Source organism: Cupressus sempervirens, chromosome 8 (genome assembly GCF_028749045.1).
Source record: "Cupressus sempervirens isolate cs-2001-9-10 chromosome 8, ASM2874904v1, whole genome shotgun sequence".
Taxonomy (NCBI): Eukaryota; Viridiplantae; Streptophyta; class Pinopsida; order Cupressales; family Cupressaceae; genus Cupressus; species Cupressus sempervirens.
Genome location: NC_143125.1, coordinates 663,461,638 through 663,480,047, shown reverse-complemented (window position 1 = coordinate 663,480,047; position 18,410 = coordinate 663,461,638). Strand labels below are relative to the sequence as shown.

The 18,410-nt window shown below is 37.3% G+C and overlaps 1 protein-coding gene across 9 annotated transcripts in view; it reads right to left on the bottom strand.

The window, feature by feature from the left end:
- Positions 1-18,410, bottom strand: part of ARP9 (actin-related protein 9) — a 329,521-nt gene that overhangs the window by 266,411 nt on the left and 44,700 nt on the right. For all 9 annotated transcript variants that reach the window (XR_016355759.1, XR_016355760.1, XM_089798716.1 and 6 more), the window contains exon 6: positions 2,481-2,577. Coding sequence is in view for 7 of the 9 variants with exons in the window: in XM_089798716.1 (XP_089654842.1) it covers positions 2,481-2,577 (97 nt within the window). In the remaining 2 variants the exon portion in view is untranslated. The remainder of the gene's footprint in view (positions 1-2,480; positions 2,578-18,410) is intronic.

Below are 18,410 nucleotides of genomic sequence, written 5' to 3'. Positions count from 1 at the left end.
AACACATACCCCTCTATGTTTTTTACCCCATGTGCAGCACATTGCCTTGATCTAACCCTGGAGGACATTAGAAAAATTGCATGGGTCAAGGAGGCATTTCAAAAGTCTCAAACAGTTACCAAATTTTTCTACAATCACACAAGGGTATTGAGTTGGATGCGCCAATTCACAGGTGGCAAGGAGCTGGTGTGACTGAGGGTGAGAAGGTTTGCAACACACTTCCTTGCACTGCATACTCTAGTTCAACAAAAATTGAACTTGAGACACGTGTTCGTTTCAGCTGAATGGATGGAATTACACTTCTCAAGTCGAACAGATGGCATGAGAGTGGCAGAGTATATGTATACTCTCTACTTTTGGGATGCAATTGAGAAGGTGGTAGAATTCTCAGAGCCTCTTGTAGAAGTATTCAAACTAGTGGATGGGGATATATCGCCAATTGGATATTTGTATGAGGTTGTGGATAGGGCCAAGGAGGTGATGAAGGCTAGGTTGGAAAATGACAGGACGAGGTATCAGCCATTATGGGACATAATTAACAGGAGATGGGATAGACAGATGCACTCTCCTCTGCATGTTGCAGGATACTTTCTAAATCCCTCATTGTTCTACAACACAAAGTTCTCAAATATTGATGCTGATATCACAGAAAGCTTGTCCATGTGCATGGAAAAATGTTTCAAAACACACAGAAATTGAAAGATGCTATGTTAGAGCTGCAAATGTATAAAAGGGGAAAGAGTTTTCTCTCTGCTAGAGTCGTTGAGGAAGGCAGAACATCCTTCCAACCAAGTACACTCTTATGTATGAACTTTTGATGGTCCATTTTTTTGGATGACACGATCAACAAATTTCTTAAGATATAAAAATATTGTTCCATGGTATCATCTCCCCATGATCTATTTTTCAGCTCAATGGTGGGAATGTTTTGGTCACGAACGCAAAAATCTACAGGGGATAGCACTATGCATTTTGACCCAGTCATGCAGCTCATCTGCCTATTAGTGTAATTGGAGTGTTTTTTAATACATACATTCCAAGAAATGCAACCGTCTAACACAAAAACAGATGAATGACTTGGTGTTTGTCCACCACAACTTAAAACTAGAGTTGAAGAGTTTTATTATCTTGCATTCAATTGAAGATGTTTTCATTATGTTTTAAATTTATATTACCCGGAGAATCGCACCCCCCTCCCAAACCTTGAAGTACTCGTCCCTGAGGTGTCCATGCACTAGGTACTTGAGTACCCAAGCACCCCACCTCCACCATTCCGCAACCATGCCGCCGCTAGGATGTGTACTTGAATTTCTATTTGAATTTTGATTTTTGAATGTTACTATTGGGTATGTAATACATTACCATGTTGAATGTCAATGATTCTAATTCATGTTGCAATTTTGCCATGTTCAAGTATTTTAATTTGGTATGTTCTAGTGAACTACTGAAACATCATTTCATAACTAGCATATCAAGTTCTATATGTATACTATACAACACCCCTCTCTGGCCCGTCCTCCTCTTGCCGCCATCCCCTAGCCATCCCCCCACCGTCCTAAAAATAAGGCCCATTTTCCCCACGTCCCGGAAACTCGCCTCGCCATCCCAAAGTACCCCCATACTGGTGTAACACTGAAAATAACAGGAAGTATTGAGGATGACCCCCAAATGATCTTGACGAGATAGATCCAGAGTCTAAGTGGATCGCTGCGCCTGAAAGTGATGATGATGTTTTTGAATATGCTGCTGCTGCTGATGATGATGATGCTATTGAGCCTGCAGATCTTCAAATCTTGGAAGTGGTAAACTTATCTCAAAGTTTTGTTAAAGGACTTAAGTCGGGGACTCCCCGAGGAGAAGCATCAGTGGGTCCTCCTGCCCCCTAGCACGTCATTGCCTACTTTTGATTTTTTGGAACTTTGTACAAAGTCACAAACTATATTGTAATTGACATTTGACAAGTGTCTCCATCTACTTATCTTTTATGCTATTGTGCTATGTTTTTTGCAATGAAATCAGTAATATCTATATGAAATTGTAAACAGTGAAAATCTATTTTCTACAATCTACTAGCTGAACTCTATATTTTATTTATTCTCAATATATCTATGATGTGGAAAGGCTCCTTAATTTTTTTTTTTTTTTTAATTTTACCGTTTTACTCCAAGTTTATTCATTTTTTAACACATACAATTTTTTCCCAATTTTTTCAAAAAATCCAACTCTTTTGATTTGCTGATTTTTTTCCCAAAACGATTTTCGATTCTATGACCCTGTCGATTGGGAAATATGGTACAAGCTAATGTAATTATGATACCGGGTTTTTTGTTCACATTATAATATACATCAAGGGTCAAGGACCCAAAGATGAACAAAAAAGCTAATTCAGAAGACTAATGATTTTGCGATAGTGATTTGTATGCTGTTAATAAACAACATAGTTTCAAGCCAATAAAATAATAATTAAAAATGAAAATTACCTTGGTGGTCTGCATTGATTTCTGTGGTAGGGGAGTTAAAATTCTCTGTCTCCTTCACTTCAGTCCAAGGAAGAGAACTGCCTTCAGAATAATCTGGCTGTGCAATGATAATAACAATAGACATGTAGCATTGTCCAATTAATGATAATTGCCTCTTATACAAATAACAAACAATCCAGGTTAAATCTAAATGTGATTTGTATCCTTCTTGAATGACGACAGAATATGTAATTTGAATCACTCAAAACTGGTCAACGATAAAAAGTCCCAACTCCCTAAATTATAGACTATTTTATGAAAGAGAAAATGCAATGAAACTAGACTGATAATTTTGTCAACAAATGCTCAATAAAAGAAAATAACATGTTGTTTGGTAAAAAATAAAAAATAAACTTGGATCAGTGAGTTCATGCTAGTGTACATTTTCATAGTTTTCTTAAATTTAATTCACCTCTACTAGCATTACCACTTCTAGGTTCTAAAATCAGATTCAGTTAGAAGATGCATTATATACCCCTGATGTTTTTGACTAAACAACACAACTGCTTTGGTTTCATCATTCCCCTTGATTAAGATCTTGAAGCCAATTTTTTCTCTCTTCTGGATATCACATTTCTATTCCTCTCATAAATATACTTTTTATAACTGTTTAACACTCTGACCACATATTAGAACTGTTAATGCTCTTGTAACGATTTTCATTCTAACATGTCTAAACACTTTTTCATGTTCTTGAGAGAATGCTCCTTTCAAATCCCATTGACTTACTTTCATCAGTTTGGTGCATTGATAAGTTTTCTTCACCTAATGCATTTTCCAATTCATTGGCCCCTCTCAGCCCTCCAAGAACATATATTATCAGTTTATTTTCATTAAAATAGGCAGATTGTTGCAAATAAACATTCAGATATTTATAAAGTTTTCCCATTTCACCTAGATATTTCATTGAGGCACATAATCTAATGGCAAATTCATCCAAGAACATAATATCAGTTCACTTTACTTTCATAACAATATGCAGATTGCTGCAGATAAGCATTCATGTGTTTATAATGTCATCCCATTTCACCTAGATGTTTTATTAAGGCACAAAATTCAATGACCAATCTCATTGGCAATGTTGAGTTAGATGAGAGGGATAACGGACAGCATAAAAATAGCATAGATGAAATGAAAGAAAATTGCTTTTATTGTCTTTACAAACCAACTTTATATCTACTAGGTGGGCATACCCCTTGGTGGCCCCCTTTTATCAAGTCACTTGTTAAATTATTTCAAAGTAACTATTAAATAAAGTACTTTAATTTATTTCACTAGAACATTAAAGTTTAATATTTTTTAGTTCTTATTTGAAAACCATCTACCTGACCTCTTCAACTGAAAGCTAATGATGCCATGATCTCCAAGTGATGTCTAAAAATAACAGGCCACCTCCCACTCCCCTCCTAAAATCTAGGAGTCCATCTCCAAACATCTGAAATGGCAAATAAAGTCCCCTGAAAATCTCCATCAACAGCAGTTGGGTCCCCTATACACAAACCTTGATAGTAGGCCACACCCAGCTAAAATATAAATAATGGGACATTACATCCTCCATGTAGAGTGAATTGTTGCAAGAGAAGAAATAATATTTTGCAATGCCAAAAGGATACAGAATGGTTTCAAGCTCATTCAAAAGCTTGCAGAGTTATAAATGATTTCCTTAATCATTCCAAGTGCCTATTGAATTGTAAAAGCTACATCAGATCATCAATACGACATATGTACTAGCACCTATATTCTTTCAAAATCATTATCTTCTGAGCTACAATGGCAAGAAGGTTGTTTTCTCACCATATAGTTGTGCAAAACCGTTATAGAACCCAAAAAGACATTATTGTTACTTATACCATACAAAAGACATTATTGTTGCCAAAAACTCTATATAAATAAGACTTCAAAGTAGAACTCTTCAACATAATTACTCTGCTCAATCAAATATATGAACAGCATAAGACAAGGACATATGAGAACAGAATGGTTTACATCATGAGCCTGATATGTGGAGGAAAGGCCTATGATGCTTGCAGGCACTTAATCAGTAATTCAATCCATTTTCAAATCACCTAATTCATTGATACAAAGACCTTCCAAATGGTAGATTCCCCTGAGCAAGTAAACACTTCTCCATGCTTGGAGAAGATGCATATCAAAAGAAGATTTTACTTGTAGTATCCACACTTGCGGCACAGTAGCATTGAAACATTTTAATAGGGTAAACAATGTGTTCATGATGAAGATTTTGTGAGATTTGTGCAGCCAATGCCATTTTCGTAATCTAGAATGGGCACCAATTATCTCAGACTGGGTTGGTTGTTTCATACAATTCCCTACATTTTCCTACATCAAAGTATATGGCTTCAATCATTAACCAAACAGGCTTCCATGAGCCAAGTTTGGACCCTGGAGCTCGGGTTCGGGTTCAGATTCAAGCTCAGGTCTGCTGCGAGTCCGAGTAGGCTCCCTGTTAGGGACTATGGGTCTGCGCCCCGTTGCAAACATTGGGTCTGCCCGGGTCCGCACCCACGGTCCCCAATAGGGGCCTTGCCCAGACCCACCATGGACCCAGGTGAATCCGCATAGACCTGAGAGGTAGACCCACTACGATGGGGCCAAAAAAGTGACAATAAAAACACTTAAACAATGAGTTTTTTGGTTTTTTTTCTCAACCCTAAAAGAAGCCTAATAAGAAACTTTTTATTCATCTAATCTCTCATTTTCTTTCTCATTTTGCTCTGTCATTTTGGTGTGCCCATTTTGCAAGTTTGAAGAGAAGGTTGTAGAGATTGTTTGTGGAGTCTCAAATCCTTCCAATAATCAATGTTGAGTGTTTCAAGTATGCATTTGATCCTTCCCTTTGTTTCTTTGATAGTTTGTTTTTAGTTTTTTCAAATGTTATAAAATCTATCATGTTTTTGTATGAGTTTTGAAATCTTTATTTTTTTTGTTTAAGATTGCAAGAATGAGTAGTCAGAGTTCAGTGGATGGGGAGGGATCCAAAGATTTAAAATTGATAAAAGTTCTCCTTTGTGGAAGTATACAACAAGAATTGAACAATGTGTTGGAGGGGGAGGGGTAGGGGTATATATGGAAATGCAATTTTTGACTGACCCAATATAGAAGCTCATATTATCGAATTAAACATCATTTCATAGGCCCTATCGGTCAAGGGATTAGCATGTGTAAGGGGCCCCAAGATGGAGGTAGGAGGGTTGCTAGCTTCTCAAATTGCAGGCATGTTAAAAGAACAACAAGAGAATGATAGGCTAGTGTCAAAAGGAAAAAAAGAAAGAACAAAGCACAAACCACCAACGCCACCCTCTCAAACAGCCACTAGACAACATCCCTTCCTACCTAACACTTCTACGAATGAAAAAGAAATAGAAACACCCCTATCCACCACCCACAAGAGAGGCCCATTAGATAGGACATTTCAAAATGAATTGAGAGAAATTGTTGACATAAAGGTTGGGAATTGTCTCTTTCCGAATGGTGTTTCATTCAATCTAGTAAGATCACCTCATTGAAAAAGATGGTTGAAGAAATAAATGAAGCTCCTTGTGATAACCAAGGCTCTGGGTATAAAAAGTTAAAAACCATCATATTGCATGATGAGACAAAGAATGTAGAAACCCTCCTCAAACCAATAAGAGATTTTTGGATCCAAAAGGGGATCAATATTGTCTCTGATGGATGGAAAGATTGCAAAAACCGTCCATTAATAAATGTGATTGTTGTCTCCCCCAAGTGGGCCATATTTTTTAAGGCAGTTGATTGTGAAGGGCAGATAAAGGATGCAGATTTTATTGCTTGGATTCTCATAGAATCCATCGAGTCCGTGGGAGCTGACAATGTTTTCCAAGTAATAACGGACACTACTAAAGTTTGTAGGGCTGCAAGTGCTTTGGTAGAAGCATGCTATGATAATATCTTTTGGACACCATGCACCATCCACTCCTTGAACTTGGTGATGAAAGAAATTCGCACCCAAACTAAATGGGTGAAAAAAGTGTATTAGGGTGATGAGATCCAAATGTTTGTAACAAACCACCATATGTCGCAAGCAATTCTCAAAGCTTTCTCCGCCTTGGAATTATTAAAGGTAAATTTTAAACTTCATTTAGTTCCATTTATCATTTTGTGTCATACTTTACATAATTGAATAAAATGGTTTTTGTGTTGTTTACGTATCTGAAATGTGTTATTAACTTACAATTTGAATTGACATGGTAAAAGGTTGTTGAAACAAGGTCTGTTTCACACACAATTGTCCTTAAACGACTTATATGGGTGAAAGATGCAGTCTCAAATGGTTATTAGCAACCAATGGGGTGTGTGGTAGCAATTCAATACAACAAGGGCTAAAAATGTAAAGGGTATGACCTTGAGTGATGATTGTTGAGGTAGCGTGGAATATGTATTAGAATTCACCAAGCCCGTCATGTCTATGCTTCAGTTTGCTGACACTGATGAGCCTTGTTTGGAGGACATATATCATGTCTTGGACTCCATGCTAGAGACAATGAAAACAGTAAGTTTTTTTTTTTACACAATACTTTTTTCTTGTTTATTGAGAGAATTTGATTTTTAGTTTTAATTAACACTACATCATGATAACTAACATGAACATCATTTGACATCCCAGGTCATTTAGACGAGAGAGGAGGATCCTAAGGAAACCTTGTACAAAAAGGTGGAGAAAATTGGTCTACATCACTGGAACAAGATGACTACACCTTTACACCTCCTGCCATATGCACTTTCTATCAGGTATTATAGTGGTGAGATACTTTATATTCTTGGTAGATTCGCACCATACAGAGATCCTGAGGTTGCTAGTAGGTATAAAAAGGCATTTAGTAGGCTCTTTAGCGGTCCTAACATGGCATAGAATGTTAGGAGAGAGTTTGCAAAGTTGTCTCATGAAAAAATACAGACCCTGATGCAATCAATGACCAAAGTAGAATGGATGTCATTGGATGGTGGCACTTACAAGGGGAAGATTACATTTACCTCCAACCTCTTGCCATTAAGATCTTGTCAGAACCATTTAAGTTTATTTTTTTCTTTTTTTATGGCCACTTAGCTTGTAGAAGTAGCACTCTTAAATTCCTATTGTATTATAATTTACAATTTCTAATTTTTTTATTTTGATGGTTGTTAAAATAATCGAAAGATTATCTTGTGTATTGAATAATCAATGAATAAATTACAACGAGCTTACAAGCTCATATATACAAAAAGGAAATACTAAAAATAGAAACTAATAGAAAATAGAAACTATCTACATACGATAGATAGAGCATTATTAGAAATATTCTAATACCCTCCCATAATGCTTAATCTATCAATAACACCAATAGCCTCCCTGAATTTTACAAATTTATCAGAACCGAGAGACTTGGTGAAGATATCAATAGACTGCTCTAAGGTGGGAACATACAGCAACTGAATAGATTTGTCTTCAACCAGCTGACGAATGTAATGACAATGTGTTTCGACATGCTTGGTTCGTTCATGGAGGATCGGATTCTTTGCCAGTTTGAGTACTCCCTGATTATCACAGAATATAGGAGTCGGTCCTGATTGAGGAACATGCATATCTGCAAGCAGCCGTCAAAGCCAAACTACCTCACAAGCTGCCTTAACTGCTCCCCGATACTCTGCCTCAGTCAAAGACAGGGCCACCGCCTATTGCTTCTTACTAGTCGATGTCACAGCAACAGATCCTAAATTAAACACATATCCAGCGGTACACTTACGATCATCAACAGAGCCGGCCAATCTGAATTTGTGTAGCCACATAGTGTAGAATCAGACTTCTAAGTGTATAGAAGACCATAATCAAGAGTACCACTCATATAGCGTAGGACACGCTTTGCAGCTGTCCAATGATCAATCTTGGGTGCTGTCATAAAGCAGGAGATATAGCTTACTGCAAAACTAATGTCAAGTATGGTGGCAGTAAGAAAAATGATACTACCCACTAGTTGTCTAAACAAGGATTCATCTACAACAGGTGAATCAGATTGAGCGAATAATTTGAGCCCGAGTTCCATAGGAGTGAGAGCAGGTTTGCAATCCTACATTCTGAACCTGTCCAGAAAACTTCTAGCATACTTGCACTGAGAAAGAAAGATATTGTGTTTAGTCTGCCAAACCTCAATTCCTAGACAATAGTGCAAGAGTCCCAAATCTGTCATATCAAAAGTGCTGCACAAATCCTGTTTGATTTCCACAATTAAATGTGTTTAACTTCCAATGATGATCAAATCATTGACATAAACAACGATAAACAAGACATCATCACCTACATGTTTGATATATAGGTTTAAATCTGATGGACTCCGCTGAAAACCATGGTTGGTTAAATATTTATCAATTTTCATGTACCAATCCCGAGGAGCTTGTTTCAAACCATAAGACTTTGTGTTCCTAACCAACAACCTTAAATCCATAAGGTTGCGTCATGTAGACCTCTTCCTGTAAGTCACCATTCAAAAAAGCACTTTTGACATCCATCTGATGAACTTTCCAACCGAATTGAGCTACTAGAGCAAGAACAAGCCGTATGGTACTCATTTTAGCTGTAGGAGGAAACGTCTCCTCGTAGTCAATACCTTCCCTTTGTGAGAACCCTCGAGCAACAAGACGAGCCTTATACTTGTCTAAGGTGCCATCAACTTTATATTTGACCTTGTATACCCATTTGTAGCTAACGGGCTTCTTCCCTGCACGAAGATCAAAAAGAACCCAAGTTTGATTTTTCTAAATGCTCTGAAGTTCAACTTCCATAGCCTGTTCCCATTCAACAATACCTTTAGCCTCAGAATAAGTCTGAGGCTCATAAACACTATGAATGTTAGCCATAAGAGCAAAGTTAACTATTTGTTTGCACTTATTTCAAGAAACTCTACCTTCGATGAGCTCATCATCCCTTAGATCACTAATAGTTTTAACGCACCATTTGGGTCGGAGAGTGGAAGAGCTGACCTCTGGAGGGGCCGGAAAAGGTTCAGGAGCAACAACGGGAAGAGGATCATTCGCAGGAGTCTCAACAGGATCAACATCAGGTGTCCCAGGGCAAGCATTATCTGTATCATTCTGCTCGTCAGATGGTGCTAAAGGAAGGGAAACACTATGAGGTTGTTCCTCAAAACATTGCTCAGAAGAGGACAGAAACGGTCCTCAAGTTTCATCAAAAACAACATCACGACTACAGATAAGATGATCAGTGTCAATATCTATCAATCTGCAGGCCTTATGGTTGTCATTATACCCTGTCATCACGAGTCTTTGAGCCTTGGAATCTAAATTGGAACTTTTAGCATTAGAAATCCAAACATAGGCAACAGAGCCAAAAATCTTTAGGTGGTTGATCTTGGGCTTATGACCAGACCACAATTCTTCGAGAGTTTTGTTCTTGACAGCCTGAGTAGAAGAACGATTCAGAAGGTAAACAGCAATAAACACTACTTCTGCCCAATACTTATTAGGAACACACCATTGTTGTAACATAGAACGAGCCATCTCGACAATCGTACAATTGCGATGCTCAACAACACCGTTTTGCTGAGGAGTGTAAGGTGTGGTGAATTGGCGCTTGATGGCATGTTCAGCACAAAAACCGGAGAATGCATGAGAACAAAATTCCCCCCCATTATTTGTTCTAAGCGAAATGATCCTGCAACCAGACTCGTTTTCAACCAACAACTTAAAATTCTGAAATGTACTAAAGTGCATCTGATTTTTGTTCAAAAAAGTACACCCACATTTTTCTACTAAAATCATCAACGATAAGCAAAAAATATTTGCAACCAGTAACTGAAGATGTATTCATAGGACCACAAATATCAGCATGAAGTAATTGAAGTACCTCAGAGGCACGCCAAGAATCTCCATCTTTGAAGGGAGTCCAATGTTGTTTGCCAGCTTGACAAGCATCACATACTCCAAGATGTTGTGGCTGAATCGGTGGTAATCCAAAAACAAGTACCTCCCGAGATAGCTGAGAGATACTAGATGTTGAGATGTCCATATCTCTGATGCCACAAAGTGCTAAGAGATAAATCATGGGCTGCCATAGCTATTTCAGGAGAATCACCAGTGTCAGTAAGCCAATATAGGCCATGATCCTCTAGACCAGTAGCAACAGTAAGACGAGTCTCTCGATCAATAACGGAGCATTTGTGGGCACTGAACACCACATCCAACTGAGGAGAATTACTCATAGAGAGAAGATTGAGTGCCATACCAGGAATGTAGCAGACATTGAGAAGGATGAGTTGACACCCACCAGATTGTATCTGAACATTTCCTCTGCCAATAATTTTGAACTCCTCTCCTCTGCCAAACACAACTGAATCATTGTATGAATAGAAATCTGTAAACTAGTCACGTCGATGAGAGAAATGACGTGAAGCAACAGAGTCAATATACCAAGCAGAGGATCGGGCTGAGTCGGAAGGACTTTTAGCCATAAAAGCATAGAACACAAACTCCTTTGTCTCAAAATGTTCAACAACATTGGCCTGCTGATTGGACCCTCCCATAACAGTTTGTTGATTGGACCCTCCCAGCTTCTTCTATTTGGAAGCGAGTCGCTGACGACAATCTTTCTTCATGTGGTCGTACTTACAGCAGTAATGACACTGAACACTCTTCTGCTGAAAACAGCCTAAGGATTGATATGAACTACCCTATGGAGATGACTGAGATGGCTAAAACTTAGCTACAAATGCTTGTTCTAACGAGGGTGAGGAAGCACGGTTGCCAAACTGTTGCTTCCAGTGATCCTACTGTAGGAGTTTAGTGCACAACTCTGGGAATTTCATATCAACATTAGTTGAGGTAATGTTGAGAGTCTCTATGAAATGCTCATGAGATGTTGGTAAGCATTTCAGGGTAATAACTACCATATCTTCTTCCTCCATTGTCTGACCAATGGCTTCAAGCTAATCACAAATGTCCTTAATCTTCGTGAGATGTTCCTGTAAGGACATACATTCATCCATCATATGGAAAACAACTGATTCTTCAGAAAGAATGCTCGACTCTTGTCAAATGTTTCATGCAACTCCTTTAAATATTTCCACATCTGCAATCGACTTGCTAGAGGGAATTTGAGGTAGCTAATCATCTGTGACAGAGAGCTTGAGAAGCATAACAGCTTCATGAACTACCCTGTGGAGATGAGTGAGATGGCTAAAACTTAGCTACAAATGCTTGTTCTAACGAGGGTGAGGAAGCACGGTTGCCAAACTGTTGCTTCCAGTGATCCTGCTGTAGGAGTTTGGTGCACAACTCTGGGAATTTCATATCAACATTAGTTGAGGTGATGTTGAGAGTCTTTATGAAATGCTCATGAGATGTTGGTAAGCATTTCAGGGTAATAACTACCATATCTTCTTCCTCCATTGTCTGACCAATGGCTTCAAGCTAATCACAAATGTCCTTAATCTTCGTGAGATGTTCCTGTAAGGACATACGTTCATCCATCATATGGAAAACAACTGATTCTTCAGAAAGAATGCTCGACTCTTGTCGGATGTTTCATGCAGCTCCTTTAAATATTTCCACATCTGCAATCGACTTGCTAGAGGGAATTTGAGGTAGCTAATCATCTGTGACAGAGAGCTTGAGAAGCATAACAGCTTCATGATTCCGATCATCAAACTTATCCTGATCTGTTGTAACAAAGGTCCCACTGGGCATGCCAATGGGTGCAGGACAAGTTTTTGTACCTAGAACAAGTGCATCCAAACAATGATACTCGAAGATGGTTAACATGCGTTGCTTCCAATGGTTGTAATTGGTGCCATTAAACCGTTGACTGTTTTCCAACATCAAGTTGGTCAAGGATGCCATTTGCACGAAGTTCGAGGCAATGTTTAGGCTGACCCAAAAAAATGAGAAGTACCCAGAAGAACCAAAGAGTGACCCCAAAGAGAGCTCAAAAAACCCAGAAGGAATATGTTGTAGATTTCTGGATCCGATAGCTCGAAAATTGAGGCACCCAGAAAAAACGAACAGCAACTCAGTTGAGCTCTCGAAAAACCCACCAAGAATCTGCGATCAAAAAAAAGTTGGACCAAAAAGATAAGGTTTCAGGCAAAACCCTAGCCATCAGCTAGAAAGGTCGAATCTACAAAAAACTGAAGTTTTTCCAAAGAGAAAACGACTGGTTTGTGTTCACAAAGAACTTCTTGTGAACTTAGACACGTGGTGGGTTGTGAATAATGCCCAATAAAGCACGAACATGTAGGCTCGGAGCAAAAAAAAATAGACAGATCCGTTTTTATGAAAACATGTCACCAAGAAATCGTGATTTCTACAATCTGGGCATGAAAATCTCCACGAAAATGGACGTGGATGGGATCAAATACCAGTAGAACCTCAGATCACGTGGACTGGGCTTGATTTATGGCCACGGTTTTTCAAACAAAACCCGCGTTTTCCCAAAGTTGGACGCCAAAAAAAAATGCATTTTTCAGATTCGACCACGATTTGTAGAAATTGGACCATGATTTGCAGAAACCCTAGCCAGGTTGTTTGTGAAAGCTCAGAAATAGTTTCGAAAAATCTTAACAAATAATTTCAATAGAAATTATAAATTTTTCGAAAAAATTTGAAGAATTTGCTTTGATACCATAAAATAGTCGAAAGATTATCTTGTGTATTGAATAATCAATGAATGAATTACAACGAGCTTACAAGCTCATACATACAAAAAGGAAATACAAAAAATAGAAACTATCTACATACGGTAGATAGAGCATTATTAGAAATATTTTAATAGTTGTCTCTCTAGGTTGTGAGCTCTTCTACTACTGAACGGAATTGGAGTACATACTCATTTATCCACTCAGTGAAGTGTAACCGGTTGATTTCCAAGAAAGCAGAGGACTTGGTATATATTCACAACAACTTGTGCCTCCTATCACGCAAGGATCCCAAATATAAGAAGGGGCCAAAGAAGTTGTGGGATGAATTACCTGAGTCTCTAACTTAGATATGACCGTCCAAGATCTAGCTAGACTTGCCTTGCTAGATGTTGAGGAGGAGGATATAGCAGCATCTAGAGCTACTCGAACCGGTTTGGGTTCCAATGATAAGGATCTACATATAGTTGCAGCCGGGGATGAAGCCATTGATCCCTCATTTTTTTATGACCCATTTGACCCTTGAAGGGCATTTGAATCTTTGATACTGTGAGTCTATAATCATTGATAAACTATCAAATATTTGTCATTTATCATTATGTTTCAAACTTTATTATCTGATGAACTAGTCTATGTTTTGAAATTTCATTTTGCAATTTAGTAATTCAACGTATGATTTTCTTTACAATCATGAACATAGATTAATGAGCGAGTATTTAATGTTTATCTTTCACATTTGACATTGATCAATAATCAAGCAACATATATTCATACCATGAAATGATGAATTAGTTAGGTTAGTTTTACAATTATGCATGTTTCTCTTATTTTTTGTATATATAATGAATATATATATAATGTTAAGGTTGTAGCTTCAGTCGGATTGACTTGATTTGAAATACATTATTGTTATTGGCAAATCGTCATTGATATATACCTATCAAAAATATATATATTATTGCATATAATATATATATATATATATATATATATATATATATATATATATATATATATTGTTATACATATTATTATTTTTGTTAATTATTATTAATTAAATTATGATTAAACCATAGAGACATGTCTCCTCTCATATTTATATGAGATTCAAATTTGCATTTGGAACACACCTATAACAATGGCAATGTTAGAATATTTGCAGAATACGATCTTTAAACATCAACACAATATCAGAGTCAAACTGCAAATGTACCATGAGAAATGAGGACAAATAATCTGATAGATGGAAGGGAATAAGGCATACAATCCCACGAAAATATATCAAGCAAATAGAAGTCACAAAAGAGCAGGAGGAAGCATTGGGAGTCATATGGAAGGAATTATAGAGTGTTAGAAACCTTTTGCCATATACAACAAGCATCATCGTCGTCAGCATTATAGTTAGGAAGGAGGCATCAATCAAGTACAATAGACGACCAAAAATAAAACTCAATAATGGAGGTATACAAAAGAAGATTTCAAGAATCAATGAACACTTCAGAATTCGATGACATAGGCAGTCAAATTGGGGCAGATATATGTTGTTCAATGCTTCAGCAACCAAGATCTTAACAAGATGTTATAGATGTCGAACATCCAAACAAGATACCGATCGAGGGTATATACATTTTTGGTCTGAAAAGGCTCTAGTTGTTACTATCGTAGACCATTGGAGGTAGTTGACACTTTGGTCGGAAGAATACTGACTGCCAAAGTTGACATGGGCATCCAAATTATCTACAATGCAAAATAGAGAGTGTCATCTTTACCCTTATTAACAAGAACAAGATTAGTTTATCCACTGATGTTTTCTAAGAACCATATAACAACCAACTCAATGATAGAGAAGGACTCAACACAATAAAAGTTGGCATCAGTCATTACACCATACAGAAGGAGAACATAACAAAATTATTATAGAGAATAGGGCATCGTCAACAGCTAAGTGTCGATTCATCATATGGAACACCATCCACTACTCCAATACTGATAAACAATAACTAGAAATAATTATGCAACAAATTTACGATGAGATTATTATTCGAACAAGATGATTATCGTAGGAGATGGAATGAATGTCTTTGGAATGCGTCAGGTTTGTAGACCAAATGGGCAGTGTTACCAATCTTGATACAACTTCACTCTACTTTGGCTTGCACTTGGTAATCTCTATTGAACATAGGGAATATGAAATAAGAAAAAAGGGTACCTAAGAGCATACATACAATGAAAATGGCTAATAACAAGAAGCGTATGGGATATAAAATAATTAGAATATGAATTATATGTAGCATACATAGTTACAAGAGAACATTTGAAAAGGATCTACGTCGAAACAAGACATTGGAAACCATTAACAACAAAAGAATTAATTCCTTATCTGTAGCGATAAATCAGGAGATTGTTCAATAGCGATGAAGAGAAAATATGCTTAATAATGAATAAACATTAGCAACGATTGCATAAGAAATTACAATCAATAGAATTCAAACAATACCAATTATATGATCGAGCAATCACTGGATCACCTAATAAATTTTATTATCTGCAGAGGATAATTTGAATCATATATGTAGACTAAGCCACAATATTGAAAGAAAGAATCATCATCAATTCTCTTTAGTGTGACAGACAATGAACACCAAGCCCTAAGACAGCAATAAAAGAGAATAGATAAGAATTACAAATAAAGGGGTTTTAATTATATAAGATAGATCAGAAATCTATATATTGGATATTAATTAATGTTGGCAAATGGAAATATCTAAGAAGGATGAGACATGCTCACTCAGAAATAGACAAATGGAATATAATACGATGTTTAAACCAGAGATTCTTCACCAATTAATAACAGTTCCTTTCAAAATAATATTCAGAATTCCAGGCATATAGAAATGCATTACAAAACTTATAATGTTAAAACCAAAAATTTCCATACAACTCTGCAAGTACGTTATTGTATTATACAACAGCAATACAATAACCAGTACACAAAACCCCAATCCTAAATACACAATTAATAGTCAAATTGGAATGCTAGGATAAGAATCTGTAAGCACGAATGAAACACTTGAAGTGATGTTCTCGGGACAATGGGTTTGTGTCCACTGTCTGCTAGCACGAGGGGCTACGTCCTCCAACAAATTGAAAGCTGCAGCTTTCTGAGACTCTCACATGAGAGAACTAAATTGAATCATAAAATCAAGCATACCCAGCCATGGGTCTCTTTCCCCTTTTAAAACACAAATTGAGACTCTTCGACTCCCCTCTGGCCTTTGTCCTATTCCTTGTGACTCTTCAACTTCACTCCGATAAATCATCTTATTCCTCCTCGTCCTCTTGTAACCACATGGAATATTAATTTGACCTTTAATAATAAATCTCCAACTTAATAGTCAATTTAATATCGTAATTTCGTTCCCTCTTAAAATTCTAATGTCCCTAAAGAAGGGACATTATAAATCTCCCCTCCTTGAGATTGCTTGCCTTCGAGCAATATGTACCAGGATCCCATATAAATCTGTAGTTAATCCAGTAGCCCAAACTGACAACAATGCCAACCAAACTGTGCAACACGGTACCACTCAGCAAAACACCTATCCACTGAATTCTTGGATCCCAGATTACTCTTCGAAGAAATGTTGCACCTATAAAATGATCAACACTGATCATCACCATAATCAGCTTCAAACTGAATAGGACCACAATAAAATCCTCGTCCAACCATAGATACAATCTGCTAACACCTAGATCCCAAACTCTATTATGCTGCCTCGCTGCTATGATGATATAGAAATATATCTAGGTCCCATGTATAATCCAGTACCATGTGAAGACCTTACTTAGATGGATGATGTAAGAAAAGAGTTACTCAAAAGCTGAAACCATCATCCTATGGACATCAGAATTCATACTGTCGTCATAAACTTGGAGAATTCCCCAACGCGTGGGAGCTATGAATATGAAGAATGTTGAGCATCTACCTACAAACCTCACATAAATACTCCACAGAGAATTGTTCAGAGGCCGATGAAGAAAATTCACCCAACTCCTAAATGGAATGAAATCAGAAAATATGTTGGGACTGATCAAATGATAACCAACAGAAGTTGATTCATCATTCCCATGCTGAGATCCGGATTCACTGCTAGAATCTGAGCCAGGATCCAAAGGTCTGAAATCAAACTCTTCCTCTTCATGGAAAACAAGAGATGATCCCTCATTTAACACAAAAAGAGGATTGTTGGATGTCCAATCAGCAACAACTTCAAACAAAAGGTTGTCAACAAGCTGAAATTGTTCTCAAGTTTTGCTACTTACCCATTTGGGGCAGCTATCCAAGTCATACATCTACTGAATGCTCTCAAGTTAGTCAATGACTTCCTGGAAGAACTCCTACCTCATTCTATTCTCATGTTCCTGAGAGTGTTCCATGAGCTTGATTTTATTTTTTGCTTCCTGTAGAGATAATTGAATTTCACTCAATGTCTCGTGAACATATCTTAACATCCTACTGAGATCCTCACTCTCCTATTTTTCCCTATTTGACTATGCTACATAAATCTCAGCAACCTTAAGAATATAATCCCTGTTGGACAACAAATATAAGTAATTTGATTTCATAGTCTCTAGAGTTTTTTTGACCCTTTGTAAATCGGCCACATGCCAATCACCTTCCTCTTCCCTTGGGACATTCCTGTAGAGCTCCTCAACCAACTCATGGGTACTGTCATACTGCACCAAGGATGCCAAAACCACGTCTTTACTAACTTTCAGTTGATTCTATAAGGCATGTGTTTCATTGTCTCCCTGCTGAAACTGTTCACTATGTTGCAACGTCATCCTAGGTTGTTCTTCTAAATCCACATTTTCAGTATTATGAATATATGGTTCATGATGCCAAGGTCCCAAACTGTTATTACCTTGTGTGCAATCCACTTCCTTATTCTGCTTGACAAAGCACACCTCCAAGTCATCAACGAAGAAGCCTATACCTCATGTAACATCTTTTATGTGATCGCGAGAAAGCCGACCATTTCTAGTAGCTGTCTACTCTTCTATTTCCAAATCATCCAAATGATAATTATGGTCTATCAGAATTTCTTTGTGCACCCCTGTTTGTTGTTCGTTTGCAAAGAGATCCTGGGCCAACTCTAGATACTTACGTTTTGCCATATCAGTCATATTTAGCTATCCTAGATAAAAATCCAAGTAGTCATTAAATGATAAA